Source organism: Malaya genurostris, chromosome 2 (assembly GCF_030247185.1).
Source record: "Malaya genurostris strain Urasoe2022 chromosome 2, Malgen_1.1, whole genome shotgun sequence".
In the NCBI taxonomy this organism is placed as follows: domain Eukaryota; kingdom Metazoa; phylum Arthropoda; class Insecta; order Diptera; family Culicidae; genus Malaya; species Malaya genurostris.
In genome coordinates, this window is record NC_080571.1 from 298,748,850 (window position 1) to 298,770,380 (window position 21,531).

Genomic DNA, 21,531 nt, shown 5'->3' on the forward strand with positions numbered 1-21,531 from the left:
CAACACCTACTAAATCCAATAGCTGATATCGGTAGAGTGACTACTTCAGCAATGAAACCGTGTCTAGCCGGCGCTCCACTAGCTATCAAACGGACACTCAACGCTGGTTCATACGTTTTGAATAATCTTTTTTGGTTGTCTGAATCGGCATCGATGATTCCTATCCCCCTTGCGGAAACATTATAGATGTTACCGTCGAACAGTTGAATCATATCCCGTCGACCATATTCCTTGGAATGATTGAACAAGTTCGACTGCAGTAATCGGAATCCAAGTGGTTTCACACGGTAGGCACTTTTGAAAATTTTGACACAGTTCACTGGATTGTTATCGTACTTGTAATAGACTAGAACACGTTCCTCTAATGTAACCTCCTTGTTCGTATCGCATATGTCAATCATCGAAAACAGATTGTATGGGAGATCCAGATCTTTCAAAGGACTATAGCTAGATTCATCACTTTCCCGACCTTCGCCGGTTAGCGAAATAGCGTTGATTCCTTGACCCAAAGCTCTATATACACTTAAATAGTTCAAATGAATAGCATCACTGGGAGACACCAGGTTTACGGCATGATGAGCACTATTTCTGATTGATACAAAGCTGATACTGGGATTTTTCGAGATAGTCTGCACCGCTGGTGACTTTTCTCCGTGTAGCATTCCAGCTCGCTCAATTCGGACGAATTCCATTACACTTTCCACTCGTTTGGTGTTGGAATGGGTTGCTGCATCATGAATCCGGTGCTCGTAAAAACTAGCTTCAAAATCTGGATTAGAGAAACGTACTCCTCCCCAGTAGTTTCTTTCTTCCGGTTCTCCATTGCAACTGATGAATACAAAATCGGAAAACCATTGACACTGGTGACGTCGCCCATACAGCTGTCCGTTCAACCGCTCAGGGCATTCTTCCAGACGTAGCTCGTCTCCGTGACATTCCATCGGCTCAACCCAGGACCATATTCTCGTCAGCGAATTCGTATGGAACTCGATTCTTCGATCGTGCCCGATAAACACATCGAGGGGATCGTACCCTAACTCTCGACAAACTACTTGGGCATTACGTTCCGTGAACCGACGATCACAAATGGGAATCCACTGCAGGGTTGTGTGGTTGTAATATTCTAAGAAACCTTCCCTGATCTTCTCATTTTCCTGTTCGCTTCCGGAACAATTTCGGTTGGTGCATAACCGGATAGAATCATAATTAACCATGTTCTCCAATGATCTTTCCACGCGATTAATCTGTTCCGAAGCACCTTTGATAGGTTTTAAAACGATTTCTCCATCTCGTGTACCCCGGGCAACTAAGGTTCCTAATGTTAGGATTCCAACATTGGGCGCAAACTCCATAACCACCCCAGGATAAATATTCATCGTTACACCCGGCATTATGGTAATATCCGACTTAATTACATATGGCTGCTCTCTTCGATAGATCGAAATATCTTCTGTTATTCTACCACCAAAATTATCTAAATCTATCGTTCTATTTTTAGAAATCATTATGGAAACACTTCCGTCAATACTATCTTCAATCAGGTATGGCCGATACTGCGCTTCTGCGTGATTATTCCAGTCATCAAAGTCAAATATTCTCGCCCGAATGTGTTCCTCATCTTGCGATCCCCACCAATTCTCTCGAACATCCAGAAAACTGTTCAATCTAGCGGATTTTATTCCTGCAATCAGATCATAATCTTGTTCGTTGTTACTAATGACGTTCCGATAAATCTGAACCTTTTGAACTCCTCCAAAGCCAATAACACAAGTTGGATCTTTCGCATTTCCTCGATCTCCCCGTATGAAATTTCTCATTTCAGATCGCGTTGATACGACCTTCTCATTGCCTTCAATGTGGTTAAAAGCAAAGATTGCCGGTATCTCTCCCAAAATTTCACTCTGACTGTCCGATCTAAATTCTACCAGATACTTTCCAGAGTTTTTAACAATTCGGTTATTATCGATTCGTAACTTTTTCTCCATTCCCTTGAAACCAATTAATCCATGAGCACACACATTATCCATAAAGATGTTCGAAGAAATGTTAACCACTGCAAAATGGCCATCAATTATTATTCCGAAGCGTCTGTTCCTCACCCACGTGTCATTCCCAAGAAATACGGAATGGGTGAAGTTTTCATTATACTGCCAGACATATGGCAAACTTAGTTCAAGTCCTCCGAAAGAGTTACTTTCGATAGTTGTATCCTGTAGCACATAATGGAACAGATTGTTTGAAGATCGAAGATCTCGTGAAAACTGTCTCACTCCCCGACCATTGTCTCGAATCATACTGTTGTTGATGTGGATCGTTATCTCGGAAATATTGCTCTCGTGGACGTCCCAAAATGGCGAATGCACGAAAAATGCTTCCTCCCGGTTGTGACTTATTTCGCAATTCACTAACTTTATCGATTCGTTCGCCTTGCGAAGATAGAGCTCGCTTTGTACCCCCAAATACCGGTTGTAGTAGGTGCCGGTGATTCCACGATAGTTTCGCTGAATTTTGGTGGATGTGATCTGCAGCGTTGGCACTGGTCCTCTAACGATACGGTTGTATATATTCTGAACCGGAGCTTGGATTGATCGTAGTACAAGAACTGCTCCGCCCAGAGCATTATGTCCACTTTTGTAGTGGAGGATTGCACCATAACTGCTAGTTGTTAGCGGAAAAACGGAAACATCACGTTTAATCTGCCATATATCGGAATGCGTACTGCCAGCCAGAGAGTCATAGATCCAAACATTTTCCGTCGATCGATTTTCCACTGGATTAAGAAGCTGAATGCCAATTACATATCCGGGCTGGCATCGAATCGTGATCAATTTTTCAACGGGATCACCGTTTACTGGCAGAGTGATTATATGCTTGATCTGCCACTGATCGATGTCAATGTTTTGTGAGTCACGAGGAAGCATGATTGGTCTGTAGTCAGAATCATCGACATTGAAATCCGGAACCATGTTGAACCAACTCGTTATTTCACGTTGTTCCATAGCGGAGATGACGGAATCGTGATTGATTCCAGATCCTCGATTATCTTTTATAATACTCCCGTGTACTTTCAAACCAAGTTGTTTCATACTGATACCGTTACCTCTGTTGGCTGCAAACTCCGAGTTCTTCACGTTATTGACAGATGAGCCCGCATAGATGTCCGAATAGATCACTCCTAAGCCGTCCTGTAAATTTTCCACCACGCGGATGCTATCGAGATTGTGCCGTGCGAAATCCATTTGAAGTGCCGGCTTGAAGGTATTAGTCATATAATCAAAAAGACCAGCTTTCTCAATGGTAACGTACTGGAGATCAGCCCGTTCAGCTAGCACTCCGAATCGCAGTCCAGCCCAAGCTCCCTCGTAACAACGTACTCCGACATCATTCTCATGAGTACAGGAATTTTCAAAGTCACCTTGAGATGCTCGTTCCGCACGACACTGGGTAATGTCAATATCGTGTTCTGTGCATCTTATATTCGATAACAGTACATCTTCCGACGTACTCGCACCGGGAACCTCTGACCGTTGTAATATCCAGTCTATGGGGTTTAGTGCTAGTCCAAGTTGATGACATACCAAGGCAGCATTGATTATCGTCCAACCGTAGTCACAAACCGTTCCCCATCGGCCTTCCATATAAATCTGCAACCTACCCTCGTGATCACTTTCGCCTCCAACCAATCTCACAGGAACTTTTGGTACCTGAGGTTCCATCGGATCCAGATTTACAACACGCTCCGTTTCGATATCCATTGCCATATCGGGATCAACCATAATGGCTTCGGTCGTGTCGTTGTCAGTCATGACGGCCTCTCGCTTCAGGGTGAACAAAATGTCATCTGGTTTACGACCTCGAGCTTCCAATTTACCCGTTACCATCATTCCAACACTTGGGGCGAAGTTCAAGATGACACCGGAATTGATGATTAATTTTCCGCCGGGACGCACGTTAATATCTCTTTCTACCGTGTAACTTCCGGCGGGTAGAATCTCCTGTCCGTCAACTTCTCCGCCGATTCGATCCGATCCATCTTTGTAGAAAAAGGGTACAAATTTTGCATATTGCGCTATAGTCTGGGTGCCGGGGTTCGAGTGATGCAGTAGATATGGGAAGTATTCTATTTTGGCGAGATCGAACCGATCCTTCCGGTGAAACAGTCGTTCGTATATTTTTTCCTCTTCCTGATATCCCAACCAGTTGTAGGTTACATTCAGTGCCTTACTCTGATCGGACAGCTGTGAGCCAACCTCATATTTGGAGTCGTAATTCGAAATTATGTTACGAAAAACATCCACGTTGTTAGAAGAGATCACCACGGGAGCTGCAACGCGAGATCTTGGATTCAATCGACCTTCACCACCTAAACCTTCGCCTTCATCTTCCAAAGGTCCAAAGATTTCCTTTATTCGGTTATTTTTTACAAAATTTCTTGTGAACAGCAACCATTGAGTCTTGTTATCGGTGTTTGGCGATAATCCTAGAGAGACCACGTAAATACCTTTATTATACATAAAATGGTTGTGTTGGACTATCAACCGCACGGGAAGATGTCGGAACTCCTCCCACGGTTTGTTCCTGGTTAGCAGAGCTCCATATTTTCCTTTCAGGAAATGGTTGTATTCGATCTTGCCTTCAAGATTAAGAATAGGGCTAATCACGATTCCAATTTTGTTTAAATGCTCGAAAGTGTTGTGTCCTATCTGAAGCCTCAGTCTTCTATTCTCTATTGTGTCAAACCAACAGGATTGAATATCGATGGCATTGCTAGTACTGTCGTTGAACCAGTTGCCAGTTATATTAACCCACGAATCGCCACAGTAGTTACCATGTAGAACGGAAATTTCTAAATTCTTAACTACATTAGAGTATTCGATCGTTGTCGTTTGATTGAACTCAAGGTACTCCTGGCGATCCTTTGTGGTTTGATTCAACCAAACTGCGAACCCGTATCCCCTGTTGGAGCTTAGCGAGCTTCGAGAAATGTTACGATTTCCGCCGTAGTACGTAATGTTGATTCCGTCTCCAATGTTGAAACTAATCTTCGAATCGGTTACATTGACATCTCCAGCTCCGCTGGTGACATGCAAACCCGCTACGTGTTTATTGTTGGCGATCGTTGATGCGTGAACATGAACTTGTGATCGTAAGTTATCGATGGCAATACCGCGACCTCCATTGTCGACGATCGTGGATTGTGTTACATTGAGATCATATGCCTTGGTGATACCGGCTGTTACTCTAAAGTGAGCCAGAACCTGACTTCGAGCTTCCGCCCGGAATTTTATGAACATTTTCTCCCTAGTGCTAGTGACACTTTGTGGTCTCGTGGAATTCCGAATGTTCCAAGAAGCCAGCAAGCGATCGTTCTCCGACATACCGTCGTAAATCTGAATCACAGCGCTTTCATTCCGTGTCATTTCGAAGTAGACAAAATGCATTGTTAATACGTGACCATATCCGGTGGTAAGCGATTGAGCACACTGCTTTTGAGATAGTGCAAACTGTGATTGTTCGAATGACAACTGTAAAGGATATATCTGCCAGGCGGTAGTCGTTAGAGTGCAAAAATCGAACACTTTACTGCGATCTGTTCGTTCGCTTGCCCGCAAATCATGACCGACATAACGAATGCCATCAGCTCCATTTTCACTCACTGTGACCCCATCTAGCAGAGTGGAACCATAGCTGGAATTTACGAATATTCCAAACCCTCTACTTCTACGTACGGTAACGTCTTTAAAGTGAAATGCTGCATCATGTTTGGTGACATTGATTCCGGTGAACGAAGAATGATCGATTGTCACGTGATCCAAAATTGGTGGAATCCCCATCACCGAAATGGCCGCTTCAGCACTTCCACCTCTACCCGTTCCAGCTCGTATAATCTCCACATTCCTCAGTTCCGACAACGATATGAAATCATACAGTATGTGATTATATGCCAATGTTTCCTTGCTTTCAGCATTTTCAAACCGAATCCCACGCCAGTGAGGAGTCACTTGATCGAACAGCGGTAAACACTGTACGCCGATATCGCTGTGGTAATCACACACCCCCGATCCGACCTGTTTCGTTCCCCAGCCACAGTCAAACAAACTAGTCTCGGTACCAGCACATTTAGGATCTTCAAACAACAATCGTGGCTCATAGTTTTGTATTCGATCCAGCCAATTCCAGAAACGTCCCCCTTTGTAGCCCATCTGGCGGCATGTAGTTTCGTAGTCGGCGATTGTCCAACTGAAAAATTCAAAAACAGAAGGTTATTTGATAAATCAAACAAATTTCAAATTGGTACTCACTTTTTTGAATTTGTACAAACAGAACGCCATTTTCCCTTGTTCAGAAGCTGCAGCCGTCCAGCCAGTGGACTTGGTCCGTCAACCAGTCTTGCTCCCACTTCCCTGGGATCTGACACAATATCTTTGTAGCCTGAATTGGGTGCCGAGGTGAACACAATCTTGTTTTCCGTGGTGCCCTGTGAAATGGAACGAGAGATCGAATTAATTTATAATTTATGAACATCCGTAATAAAGGCAAACGTAAAGTTATGAACATTCTCGGTAATTGTTTTGAACAAAACCTTAAAAAGAAAATCATTTCGAATTTCTGACCACTCGTTTCAACAAATTGAAATAAACGAGTAGATAAAACAATGTTTTTTTTAATAGTACCCAGGAATACACATGTAGCTCGATTGGAAAACCAGCTGAATCAGCTGAGTTCATGAAAAATCGAAAGTAACTTGTAACAGTAACCGAGTTGTGGAAAAAGCAAAACCATGGTGGGAAGCGTGCCTGCAATTTAGCAGTAAAAATTTTTGCGGAGCATGGGAGGAGCGCAGAAATTGAAGTAATTATCCATCGTACATCATCCAGCTGCTGACAAGCGAGCTTTGCAGTTAGAAGCGGTGTGCATGCTGAAATAATTTTCCTGTTGTTTACACTTCAGCAGACAGGTGCTTTCAGTGTTCATTTTTTCGCTTGAAAGACAAAGAACTTGTGCTTATTAGCATATTGAAGGGCCTTTCTCTTGATACAGAAGAAATAAAAATGTTACATCTAGAACAATTTGAAAAACTTCAAAGAGAAATGGTCATTCAAACACAAGAACGTCATGCTACATTTCATGAGCAATCAGTTCGTTGGTTTGTTGTTCGTTGATGGCCAATTAAACTATCTTTTTCTACATCGTTCTTCGATTTCTGATTTTGAAAGCTGCGGAAAAAATGAGGAAAACGAATCCAGAATCGTCATATTAGTGATGATACAAAATACGGTACGAAATTTTCCAAAATGGTCTTGAAACTTTCAAATAAGAAGTGTATCGAAAAGTAGTTAGCAACATTGATTATTGAATAAAAAAGCGAAAAAAAACAACATATGTTGACATCAGTTTTCGATATATTGTAGAAAAATTACATTTTTATGCATTTCACTGATTATATTGAAGAAAATCCTTCATTAAATTCTGCACAATTACTTTTGTGACTTTCCTGGTGGCAGCTGTCCCGTTTTTTTAAACTCCTGCATGTTTTGGGACACTGTTCCTTCCTTTCGAAAGTGCCGCTTGACAATTGCCCAATACCTTTCAATTGGCCGAAGATCCGGGCACTTCGGTGGGTTGATGTCCTTTTCCACGAATTGTACATTATTTTTTGACAACCACTTTAGAACGGAGTTGGCGTAGTGGGCTGAAACCAAATCCGGCCAGAAGAGAGAAGGAACCTTATGCTTTCTGTACAGTGGCAGCATGCTCTTCTTCAAACATTCTCCCTCGTGCACCTTGGCGTTAATTGTGCCTTCTTGAAGAAAATCGACGACCGCAAACCACAGGTACAAATTGCTTGCCAGACCAACACCTTCTGCCCAAACTTTTCCATCGCCACCGTGGTGTCAGCGTCGTCCAGGTTCTGGTACACTGATTTCGTATAATATTGCGGTACGGGAAGCGCTCGAGAGTCTTCCTTGGCGTAGGTTTCGTCGTCGATCAGGATGCATCAGAGTATTCTTTTTAATTTGGTCATAAACGAATTCAGTGGTGAAGAATCAATTTTTCATATAAATATTAACTAGAAGAGAATCATAACACCACTAGGTGTATTGAAACAGACAGGCTTGTATTTGAGCCCCCTGGTAATGGGCACCATTTACAGACATCCTAATGGATTTGATATGTTCAATATTAAACATCGTATTATTGCGAGAATGTGTGTAAATTAAGTTTTATTAGTTTTCATATTTGACGATCCCGTTTTTATTAACTCCTGGTTGTAGACATAGTGGTACCAGGATCACAGCTTCATCTGCAGCAGCAAATGCAAAAATCAACCATCAAAACCACCCGATTGTTAAAAAGATAAACACGAACAATGGCGTTTTCTTTAATAAGCTACAACAGCAAACATTTCCAAATATCCGGCGAACGACCAAAATTAGGTTAAAGCCGGGTATAAATAAACGATATAAAAAAAACATTTCCAAATAAAAGCTCCACCAAGTAAAACTGAAAAACGGACAAACGGTGATTAGTATATTGGTTTGAATGTTTGTTGTTATTTAAATAATTGTAAAAACTACTCGATACATATCAAATCATGACTAAAATGTGTTTTAAAATCAACAATACTGAATTGCGAAGAACAATAGCACTGCAATACAATGATGAAATTTCACAATGGTGCCATCTAACACATTGAAACCTACTAAACTGTGTTAATATCGAACGTGTGATTTTAACTTCTTGAAGCTTAACAAAAACGTTAAGAAATTGTAGATCATGTTCAGACGATAGGCAGTTTTTTTCCATTGATCAATGACGATGAATCCAGCTGAAGCTGAGTCCTCGTTGACAGCGCGCTATGATCAGTATGGGAATGACTAAACAGTGTTCCGTTTTCCTTTGGCGTTATTTTGAGATAACTGAAGCTTTGTTGGCCACGGTAATTCACAGATAATGTCTACGATTTTATTGGTCTGACAAAGAAAGACCAAGTTTTTAGAATGTCAGACAACTATTAGTAAACTTGAAATTACCATGCTCTCGACATTTTCGATACGTCTACAAATAAACAAAAACCGAGCTCGAAGTTTTACTGCAAATGCTAAATAAGTTACATTAAATTTGGAATTCGCATCGTTTATAAAAAGTACATAAGTCCGTCATGCAACACGAATAGTAATACTGAAGTATAGTCATAGTAATACTGTTGTTTTTGCACGGCTAATGAAAGCTGAGTTGTCAAACATTTCGCCAACAGACGATCGTTGACAGAACCGAAGAGTTGTTCTATAAGTAAGTTGTTGACATTCTTCTCCAGATCCTCGAATTATATCCATCAAAATTTCCATTTCGGCTTCCATACCTATGAGTTGAGTTCGGCTCAGGTTATCGTCAAGATCACAAACCTAATCCATTTAATTGAAACATAAAGCATCTATAAACGATCGCCCAGGGGACGGGTATAGCGTGATGGGTAAGTCGATGCCTTTCACGCAGCCCACCTGGGTTCGATTCCCAACCCCGCACATAGGGTTAGAAAATTTTTCTGGCCCGAAGAGGCGAATGACCTTAAGGTTAAAACCTCTATAATCGAAACAAAAAAAACGATCGCCTAAATCCAGATTCAGAACAAATTCCGGGTTTTTCAGGTTTTACTGAATAAAAATATTCGTAAATTTGCGATATGACCTCAAAAGAAAAACATTGCGAAGCCAACGTTGAATCAAAATGAATGAATACGTTTTGAGCAAGGCCCGTGGATCCTTTGGTCGATTCTACCTGCGTTGACGTAAGCACGAACTTGATCCTGTTCCACTGGGGTCGATCGATGCAGCATAGTTTGGACTTAGTCGTATCAGAACTAGTTGCGGATTGCTACTTGGGTAGACATTCGATAGTCGTATTGAACGAAACGTCGTCGACTAGTTCATAAAATTTTGTTGCGGTAGAATACCAACAAACTCATCAAAGGATCTCAGGTAGTATAAACAATCCACGTCCATGTCGAAGCGGAAGATTTCCAAGGTTGCTGTTGGCTCACTCTGACATCAACCTAAGATAGTCAGAGATTAGACCACGAGATATATGTAAGGCTGTATTCTAGTTATATACAAAGATTCAGGACCTGAATGCCGATCACGGTCCTGCATAAGATAATTTCAACTTTCTTCACAAGCTCATTACGTTTCTTCTGTGGTCCTGAAACTAAACGCTTTGAAGTCCTGAAAAGTATCACGAAGGATTGTCGTCGCAAATCGCGGTTTGGGTGTTTAAATCATAAGTACAGCGGTTACAATAGCGGTCTGCGTTAAAAAATCGGATTGGTGATGTCAGAGACATAACCGAATTAACGTAAGTACGAATAAACAGAAAAGGTTTGTTCTCACCTTTTTGTAGAATTACTGGAAATCTGAGACCTGGAGCTAGTGTTATACACCACTCGACTCCGTGTTTTCTTTTTCATTCCGGTCCAATACTTTTTGAACCATGTAAATGTGACGGTGAGTTAGATTCGTAATTAACATCTTTCAGATCTTTACCGGGTCAGCTGCCATTAGCTTATTGTTGTAACTTGTCCGCCGCTATGAAAAACTTTACCAATCTTTACGCGTCTCTATGAAAAACTTTACCAATCGGGAAGACAGAATCCAGATGTTTCCCGATTTTGTTTGATGGAACTCATTCTGTCATTCTACATCGGATAGTGACTCTAGTTTTTTCACCGATGCCATCTCGATAATCATTATCAAGATTTTGTGATTGTGTTGTAACAGAAAAAGGTTTTGTGATTGAAGTTTGATGGACCCTCTTAGTTAATTCTAGTTAAAATATTCATCAATTATCACGCTAAACAGTAACTTAATAATTTCGCATTTTGATTTTAGAGTAATGTTAAAAAACTAATCTTCTAAAAAATAGCTCCTTGAGAATAATAATCGAAACCATGTCATCGTACATATTTTTTCGAAAATGACAGCTATTAGAAGTCAAATTGAATTCCAAAATCACCTAACTATCCTGTTCATATTCCAAAACACGAAATCTGAAATTATATAGAGAGGTTCTCATGAGGTAACCAGAATATCGATGAATGGCGAAACGTATGCGAAGATGGACTTCAAACAGCTTTCCGTGCTAGATTGGCTTCACCTACAGATGGTTTCCCCAAAAGATATACATTTGTATTTCTTTAAAAAAAAATTTAGCAAAGGGATTTGTTCCAACTGGGTTCGACTAGTGGTATCATGGCAACAGAAAAGTATTTCATAACAAAAATTTTAACCCACCTATAAAATTACACTTTATTTCATTCGAACGAGAAATTCAAGGCAAGTATTAAATGGATGTTGAAATAGACTGCAAAGTAATTCTGAATTCTCCACACGGGTAAAAATCCATTGCCGGTACTATGATTAAAAATCATGAAATCATGAATCATGTCTATCATGAATAATAAGTCATGATTTCATGAGCAAAATGATTGGTATCATACACAATAACACATCTTTCATGAAAATGAAATCATTTTGCTTATCAAATTTCATGAGAAGGCATGGTTCATGATTTCATGATTGAAAAATTATGGTACCGATAATAGATTTTTATCCGTGCAGAGATGAAGAGCTGGAAAGGTGATCTGAAAAAGGTGAATTGAGAAAAGGTAAAATGACTATTGAAATTAAGAAAAGGTGACGGAAAGATTATCATTCTTACAAAACCAGAACGGAAAAAGATTGTTGGTATTTTTAGTAGTTAAATGAATGCTGAATCTAAGTGCTCAGCTGTTTTATTCCATCCAAACAATCCTGAGATAAATCTGATGTCTTACGTCATGATATGACCCCATGCAAATCAAGCCTTATATTTTACTGCTTGTAGTATAGATACTACTATAAACATTAAAAATTCATCTATTCTAACTATTTGATATGTCATCTCTATGAAAGCCGACAACTAATCCAATTCAACTATTGTTTATAAAATTTGCCGTGAGCAGTTTCACCAGGATTCAAAAGTTGACCTTACATAGTTTATCGGACAAACGACAGTGCGCTGAACGAACTAGGTATTGTTTCCTAACCAGACACGTTGCAGTAGAACCCTAGAGTTGCTTTATCCTAGAAAGTCGTTTTCGACCAATCGCGATCCTTATGTTTTTCCGCACATCTCAAACAACAAAAAACAATTACTGTATGCAATGAAAAGCACATAAACTATGATGAATAATACTTAACTATTTCATTATAATACTAACGAAATAGTGACAGACACAAACCAGTATTTCGAATGCTATTTGCATTCATCCTCAGTGTATCAGTTTAGAAGTCTGCTCTACTAACCGCTTAGACCCCAAACAATAAAATATCTCATTTTTCAAAACTCTTCAAAATTTTGCATTGAAATATATTGGGGTAAAACGCCCGATCGAGAAACACATTTCAAATTACGCCAAATCACGGGTATCTGAGTACAGAGACACGGAGATATACAGTATCGAGTCCAAGTCCTTCAATACAATGAAACATCACGCACGACAACAATGTGGCAAATGCATTCTAAAATGTTTTTTCTTTAAATAAAACAAGTTTTAGTCTTTTTGTGAAAGGAACGATTACTAGATAGAAGACTGTTCATTATTATTAATTAATATTAGAGCTCATGTCTATTTTCATAAGCGAATTCTCAAGTATTTTTCCCCACATAATATTGGTCCTTTTGCCTTTATAAACATGTTACGATAACTTTGAAGATTGAAGAATTTCAATTCCCTCTGTATAAGAATGGAATCTAAAACAACGGTGGATTGGCACATAAGTTCACTTTTTGCATACTTCACCAATTGTTTCTACCACTTGTGTTCATATTTCGAATGCTAGTGATCTTTGTTAAGGTAGGACAGTTTGAGAATTTTTTATTTTGTCGCATGCCGCGGCTAACTGTTGTTGGGAATACTGAAACGAACAATATTCTCCGTGAGCTCCTTGAAGTATGTGGTAACTTTCAGTAGAGCTATTTTATTGAGATTTCATTTAAGTTTCGATTTTTTATTCATAAATACGTTTATTTCATAAGGCAGTATACATTAGTTTTTCTTCACCGTAGCATCCACAATATACAATACATAATATATAGGAAGGAGTCTAACAAAAAATAAAAATTGAATTTTAACTCCAATGGCCTTAAATAATAAAGAAGTTTAATGTAAGGAAGGTTACGCAATCTAGTAAGAATGTCGCGAACTGGAACATTGGATAGTCTATCTTGAGTACGCAAGGAATTTATTAGTTGAAATCTGGCATCACGATACTCCATGCATGTCCAAACGACATGATCAATATCGCGATAACCTTCGCCACAAGCGCAATGATTAGTCTCGGAAAGTCCAATTCGAAGTAGATGTGTATCTAACGTATAGTGATTGGACATGAGTCTGGACATCACACCGACCCAGATCATCTCTATCCCAAGAAGCTTGCCAGCTGGCAAGTGTTCTTTGGCGAGACACACTATAAAATTCGTTGAAAGCAATCGGTCTCTCATAAATTTCACCCTCCATAGCACCACATTTGGCTAAAATATCGGCTCTTTCCTTGCCTGGAATGGAGCAATGAGTCGGAACCCAGACTATAGTGATTTGATAATTATTATTCAATATGTAGTTCAGGTCTTGTTTTGCCCAGAAGTTTCGATTTTAAACCGTATACTTCGTATTGTTGATAAAGCAGCTGTATATAATCCTTAAGCATAAGGGATAGATGGGAGTGAGAAATTGTGTGATAAGAATTACAATAAAGTAACTGAATAAGCAAAATTACCATAGTAAATACGTTGCTAAAGTAAAAGCATTACCTATTTCTCACAGTTTCACGATGTTAAACAATGAATAGTGCATCAATCACGTAACACATTTACATATCACATAGCTACTATAGCACCCTGAGGCCCTCTATTAATAATAATAGTAATGACAGACATTATCATAATAATAGGGAAAGGTTCGCGCTGTTATCGTCACATTGCACACCTTCTGCCAGTAGAACATTCATAACACAATGGTGGATCCAAACTAGTTCTCCTCTCTTTCCGCCACATCTGATTCAAACACGATCTGCATCTATTCATTCAAGAAAACCTAGGCCAAACTAACTTTTGCTTTCTTCACGACTGCGCTATTCCGACGATCGACGCCACTAGATTACACGATCAATCGACACGATGGCACTATTATCGGCCATGTAAAAGTGAATGGATGCTTCTGTTAATCATCGCCAGCCAGATTGATGACCACTCGAACGATCTTCGGACGCGCCAAATGTCGTCATTTTTTCAATTGACCTCGACCGATCTCTGACATTCGGATCAAGTTTAATGTGTTCTTCTCGTTAGCCACTACCAATTATGCACTGCGGATAACTTGGCACATGTCTGTATGGCATAAAGTATGCTCTACTACGGTTCTCGTCTAAATTAATTAAAGACTGCCCTAACCTTTCCTTCGCGACGAACGGATGTTTACGACGTCGGATGAAGCGAAACATACAGTCATGTGATGATCGAGGGTGTTGCCCGGCTGGCGTTGCGTTTCATGAATGAAACTGGTCACGATGTCGTGCGAGTAGGATATTCACCTGCTATTCTACGGATTTTTGATTCGTGGTTCGGTAGACACAATTTCCATTTCAATGGTGCTGGGACAGTTACAATAACCGGCGGCTGATTTTCATTGCATGATCGTTAGAATAATAAGTCACGTCACATAGTTGATGACAGGGAACTTTTGAATACTGTTTTACTGTATTCGTCGCTGGTTGAAGAAGATGATTCAGACTGCATGTCTGAATAATGCGTCAGATGTTTGCATCGGAAGAAGTCTATTGAAATGGATTGAATTTAACTAACCATACAGCAAACATAATTAACTAATCCGTTTCCATATTATCCCATCAATCATGAAAGTATCTGCTGAATAAATTGAAATATACGCTTTGATCCCTCCGCATATGAAGGTTGCTTATTCCTAACGAGTTTCGTAAATGTTGCTAATTACTTGCTTGCATCTTCTAACACCCTTTAATTGGAGAAGAGTTTTTGACCCAATTGATCGCACCACTACTCATCGCTCGCTGTCCTAGTTTGTCACGAAGAAACACTTTTTGTGTACTCATTGCCGCCTCGGACATTAATTCGACAGCAGATTTCATAAAGGGGCAACGGAATTAGACGATCAAATGTCGTCGCTCGGTGCTCACTACTCCGTTATTAAATGGTACGCACTCGTTTTACTAAGCTTCTTTGTTGTTTTGCTGGGCGTTCCGCTTTGACGATTTAGTTTTGAAGTGTGCGAAAGTAGTGAAATCGTAGAGCTTAAATGAATTATATTTTAATTCATACATTTTAAATTCATTCAAAGTGTCCATTATCTCCAACGGTAATTATTGGAAAGGCTTATCATACATCGACTTCTCACGTTCTCTTACTTTTTGTTACTCATATATATTTTTCTGGTCTTCAGACTATGTACAATCCGGTTGTAATCAATGTACTTTTCATCTGCCTTCCGCCTTGTGAATATTTCATATTGGATCGTAAGGCTGTCTTTCCTTTGGGACTAACTATCACGAAATAAGGTCACGTCACATTTTAATAACACTGTTTCAACAGTATTGGAAATTTATAAATTGCATGAGAAAATACTCGTTGATTGATAATCAACATAAATAATGCAAAATAAATATAAAAGCCTGGTCACTTAATATTCGAATGTGAAATAGAGACAATTTGATAGTTCATTCCGGATGTGAAGTATCTTCTGGCATACTTTTCCATCGTCGCCAGGGTAACGTAATGACAGGGCAGTTCCCGCTGCTGAAGGTTTGTAGGTTCGATTTGATTATCTAAAACAAACTTTTAGCACAATGTTTCTGTCCATATTTTCAATTTATTTCTCTTTTAGCATTAATTACGAACCTAATAAATACCAGTGTTGAAATCGATTTCGAACTATACAATTTTACTGCAATATGTGGGACAGACTCTATACATATTATGGAAAAATATGTTAAACAATACAACCATTCTTTACTAGAATCATGTTTTTATTATTCTTCGTTAAATATTATTTTCATTAGGAAGGGCAGTAAAAGAACACAAAATGAACAAATCAATGCATTTACCCAAACGAAACGGCCATTGTCTGTGTATAGCTGTAAATGTTACTTGCGATATGAGAACATACTAAAACCAATCTTGAAATAGACCTTGCAGGGTACTTATAAAAATAATTTGTTTTTTATTCTCAAGGAAATGAGATTTTATATTTTTGTTTCTTTATAATTCCGATGTATATTTTACAAATTTAGTTTTTAGTCATTCATTTATTTTTATCGGATCATGACCATTTCGCCTGAAGCTATTGAATCGAAAGCCACTTCACCTAATAAGCCATTTTTGGGGAAAAAAATCTTCTGGTGAAATGCATATTAAGTTTTATTATTAACAAAATTGATGTATAGATATTTTTCACAGATAACATCTATAGAGTCGATTTCGCAAATCTGTTCATTTTTTTGTAGACAATGGAGACCATAAAGTCATTCTAGAAATTAACATCAGCGGAGGTAACAAAATCAATATCGACATGCTCCGATCTAGAAGAACACTTTGCACACATCTTCAGTATGGCAAACCATTATTTTTACGTGTGCTTTTTCCAAATCTTTGTAACTCGGAAACTACTGAGTGTACGAGAATAATTTCTTCGAAGAAGTTGTAGGGAATCAATGGGACACTCTATATAAATCCTACTCTGATTTGCCGATCTGTCTTTTTTTTTTATTGGACCCGATTAATGGAGAAATGCCGCAGAAATTCGATCGGTTAATTTAACAATGCATTATGTTTTTTCTGGCTGACTGATAATACTAATGATATTTATTTACCATTTCGATTCATTAGTTATATAGGGAAAATTGAAACACATTGAAACAAGTTAGGGGTTGGGAATGTGAGTGGTCCGTGAGACACATGCAGCTTTTTGGATGTAAGGTAACAGCAAAGGAAAGCTCCATATTCTAATTTTTTTGAGTAAAATAAAAGTTTGGAAATGATAAGAAAATAATGGTTGCTCTTTTGAAATATTGATATTTTGTAAATGATTATTTTTACTTATCAGCATTAACAAGTTCCCATGCACATGCACATCACTACTTTCATTTTTACGCTTCGTCTTCAACTCATCACTGCATTGACAGTTTAAGTTAAAGTACTAACACCATCTTACCATATTTTGTAATTTATTATTTTTGACTTATTTTGAAGGTTCCCCGGGTAAACAAGTTATGCTTTTGAAATTTTTTATTCACTTTAAATTTTTTTCAACTCCTTCTAGTAATCCTGTCATCTAAACTTCATTTATTAAATGATAAAAAATGATTATTCGTTTGAACAGTACTCTGAGCTAATGCCAGGGATATTAGTTGAAGTTCATCGGTTTGATAGCTAGATGCCGCTAGTAATATTCAAACATTATCACGATTTGACATTTTCGTCATTTTTCTGATAATTTCCCCACGTGACAAGTTATGATATGACAACATATTTCTCAAAAGTCTGCAACAAAATATAAACTGACTATCGCAACAAAATTTGCAGCTCGGGTCAGAAATATATAAATTACATTCCGTCAAAATAATGGCAAAATGATTTCTAAGTTTCCAAGAAAATAGCTTGTTCGACGCAAAAGTCACGGGTAACGAAAAAAGATTTAGTTTTGGAAGCCCGAAACGGGTAAAACGATTATTTTCACTAGATAAGGACGGGTCATCGGTTGCAGGGTCAAATTGTTTTGACGGCAAGACAATGAACAGTGTTTGGTAGGCCCAGTGTGGTGCAATTTACTGCGAACTATTGAATCCTGATGAAACGATCAATGAAAAGTACTACCATCGACACATTGTCAACTTGAATAATGTGTGAAAAATGCCGGCATATGCAAAGTTAAGCGCCGTCTCGTACCGCTAAACTGATGAAAAATTGTTCGTTGAATGGTTTGCCTCGAAAGAAATAAATTTCGAGATGGTTTCCATAAATTACCAGAAAGATTAACAACATATGTAGAATCTAATGATAATGTTTCAACTGACACGTTTAAAAGTTGATCTGGGTCGGTGGATGCACTCAATTATTCCTAAAATATCGACAAAGGCATGGTTCATGGGCCTGGAAGTGAGTAGGGACTTCATTCGTGTGATGTCCAGACTCATGTCCAATCACTACACGTTAGATGCACATCTCCTTCGAATTGGACTATCCGAGACTAATCATTGTGCTTGTGGCGAAGGTTATCGCGATATTGATCATGTTGTTTGGAAATGCGTGGAGTATCGTGATGTCAGATCTCAACTAATAAGTTCCTTGCGTACCCAAGGTAGACTATCCAATTTCCCAGTTCGCGACATTCTTGCTTGTCGTGACCTTCCTTTCATATTTTATTTAATGTAATTTATAATAGCAAAACGTTTGATAAAAACAGTGTTTAGATTAACTAATAAATACCAACATACTAATATCATATTCGAAATGTATTAGGTTTAAAGTACTATGTATTGTGGATGCCACGGCGAAGAAAAACTTCTGTAGATTGCCTATGGAATAAACGTATTCATGAAAAAAATACTGACACATTTTGTATAAACTATAAAACTTCGGTAGTAGTTAATTTGGTAAGACATCACACAAATTAGTAAAATTTTTCATTTATTTTTTTTTAACACCAGATTAAACAATAGTTCGATTATTGAGATCATATCATAGAGAAAAGACATCCTAGTTTGTACAATTTTTTTTTTTCAAAAAAGCTGTTTAAAGCATACAAGTAAAAGTCCAAAGTAAATGTAATTACCATTATATGAAAGCTCGAACGCAAGAGCCCATAAGGGCTTACTGGGCTGCTCGAAGCGTCTCTACAGGAGAATTGCTGTTTGGTGATTGCTTTTTGAAACAATCGTTAAATTTCTTACACAAATTGAAATCTCTACTTGGATGTCTGTTCTCTGTGATAATATGCCATCATTCCAAGTGAATTGCAATTCTTTAAAAACTTCGGATACAAGCGGAAACTTGCATTGAAAGTATAATGCAATTAGAAAAATTTGATCTTGCACTTTCAACTCCCCTTGTTTTAATATATTAAAAATACGGACTGTGACATTTATAACTCCAACAACATTTGTTCCGGAACCATTCATGGAACAGTGACGCCAGTGCCATGCTGTCTCACGGTGCTTGATGTTTATTACTGTGCGTCGAGCCGGATTTGAAAGCGTAGTGCCACAACGCCATGCTTGGAACTATCGAAACCGTTATTGTATATGCACTAAAAAGTGCAGTGATGGCCGTATCATCCACGACGGAAGCGCTGGGTCCGACGGTAATGCTAATAACCCAATGATTATAAGAATCTAAACCCAAATAGTAGAAGAATTGTAACAATAGTCATCTCATTAGCCGAGTCAGCAGAATATTTCGCTTGTTACTCGGTCTACAATCAACGAGTTGCGTTGTAATCGGTCGATGAATATTTGCATCGGTCCTAAGAAGCAATATTACAAAATTTGTTTTTCTATATAAGATAAATGGTAGAACTGGGATGATTTAGGGAGCAGTTGCCCTAGATTTCTTTCTATTACAAATATAAGCAGAGTAACATTGTGACAGTCTTCGAAATGACAAGAATTCGTTTCCTTAGTACTAAAACAAAAAGTTATTGCACTCTAATTGATACATCTCAATATAGGCTTTATAATGCATAAAACAGCGGTGAATCGCTAGTCTTGAAAATTTTACAACCATCTAGCAGACATGAAAATTTGTCTAAGCAAATCTCCGAAATTATTTTAATCGATTACCAGAACGGTACCGATTGTCGAAGTGCTAAACGGTTGTTACACCGATCGCCGGCTGATGAGTCAATTATGGTCTATTTGAAATCTTCGGGCGCCATATTGCGCCGGTACCTAGGAAGGCCCAGGTGCGCGGAATAATTGTGCCAATTTGGTGCGAGCGTGCGATACCCATCAGTTCAAAACCGGTAATTGCACCCGGCGTGTGCGTCGTTTCGCACGAGCCAAACCCATCTAGGGGAACTAGGTGAGGTATTGGCGACCGGGCCGAACACTTGATGCAGTAAGCATAAAGCCGCACCATTATTTTTGCATTTTGATATATTATATGCAGTATAGGTAGGGAAGAAAGAAATTATGCTATCACCGAAACCGGGAGTAGGGAAACTCAAACAAAAGGTACCGGTATCGGTGGCTAGCGCCATAATGAGTCAGTCTGGTTTGGAACAGAACACGCGGTAGAATAATCTGTTTTGTAGGTACATTCCATTCTACATAGATTAAGGGGGAGAGCACAATAAATGTAAACACAGGCAGCCTATACCGTCCAACAGGTGTTGCATCCGGCATCGTACGGACCTGTCTACGTAGACAGGAAACCTATAGTCGTTTCCATTATCCGCGAGCTGCTGCATTTTTGAGCAGGCATCGGCAGCAGTCTCGTGCGTGTGCTCTACACATATTGGAACGATTGGAACACACATAGAGGGGCACGAAAGGTGAGAGAAAGGCAACGTAAGGTGGAAGAAAGCCACACAAAGTCCTTCAGTTACTTGCTCAAGGCCGATGACCTCGAAAGGTAAAGCATTTGGTTGCCTTGCCGTGTCCTCGATTTGTCTCGCTCGAAGATGTTGGATGCCCCTGACGGTATGTTTTTAGACGAAGAAATAAAAACGGTTGATAGTTAAACGATCATTTGTCTGAGTCTCATCAAGCACAGCAGGCTTGGAGTTGCTCGGTTGAAACTGAATGGTGGCTTGTTTGTTTGATGGTGGATTTAGATGCAGACGTTAATATAATTGTTATTCAATACACGATTTCAATATAACTATCGCTGTGAAAACATGTATTGTTGATTTTCAGTTTATTCGAAGTTGATTTTCAGTTTATTATTTCAAAAACACCAGTAGCTGAAGTTATTTTGCGTACAAGTTGGTTTGCGGTTATAAAAGTCAAAATTTATTCAACTCATTGAATATCAGTTTTTTGTTTTACGATAATTAGTCACGCGGTCACTTGTCTCTTGGAAACTCCAACTCCAATGAATTTGATGCAAATATCTAATCCAACCTCTCACCTATGCCATCTCCAGAAAACTTGAAATGATACAGTGATTCACACAAAATAATGTTTACGGATGTCGGTAAAATTTTTACTGAATTTCAAACAGCTGAAACATCCTTTCATTTGCTGAATGTTCATCATGCAATTCCCACGTTCCGCAAAATTTTTTAATAGTTCGAAAACACTAGACTATCGAAAGCTATGAAATATCACTACTTTTTCAGTAAATTTAACTGAAAACCTGGAATATAAAGAGCACTCCAAAAATAAAAATATGATTTCCGGGCATTAAATAATTACTCTTATAAATGCTATAACTGTAACACAATGTGGTAGAAGCAGATGG

The 21,531-nt window shown here is 38.8% G+C and overlaps 1 protein-coding gene across 5 annotated transcripts in view; it reads right to left on the reverse strand.

The window, feature by feature from the left end:
• Positions 1-21,531, reverse strand: part of LOC131430743 (protein bark beetle) — a 61,555-nt gene that overhangs the window by 11,620 nt on the left and 28,404 nt on the right. For all 5 annotated transcript variants that reach the window (XM_058595940.1, XM_058595942.1, XM_058595939.1 and 2 more), the window contains 2 exons: positions 6,303-6,478; positions 11-6,240 (listed from right to left, as the gene is read on the reverse strand). In XM_058595940.1, coding sequence (XP_058451923.1) covers positions 11-6,240; positions 6,303-6,478 — 6,406 coding nt within the window. The remainder of the gene's footprint in view (positions 1-10; positions 6,241-6,302; positions 6,479-21,531) is intronic.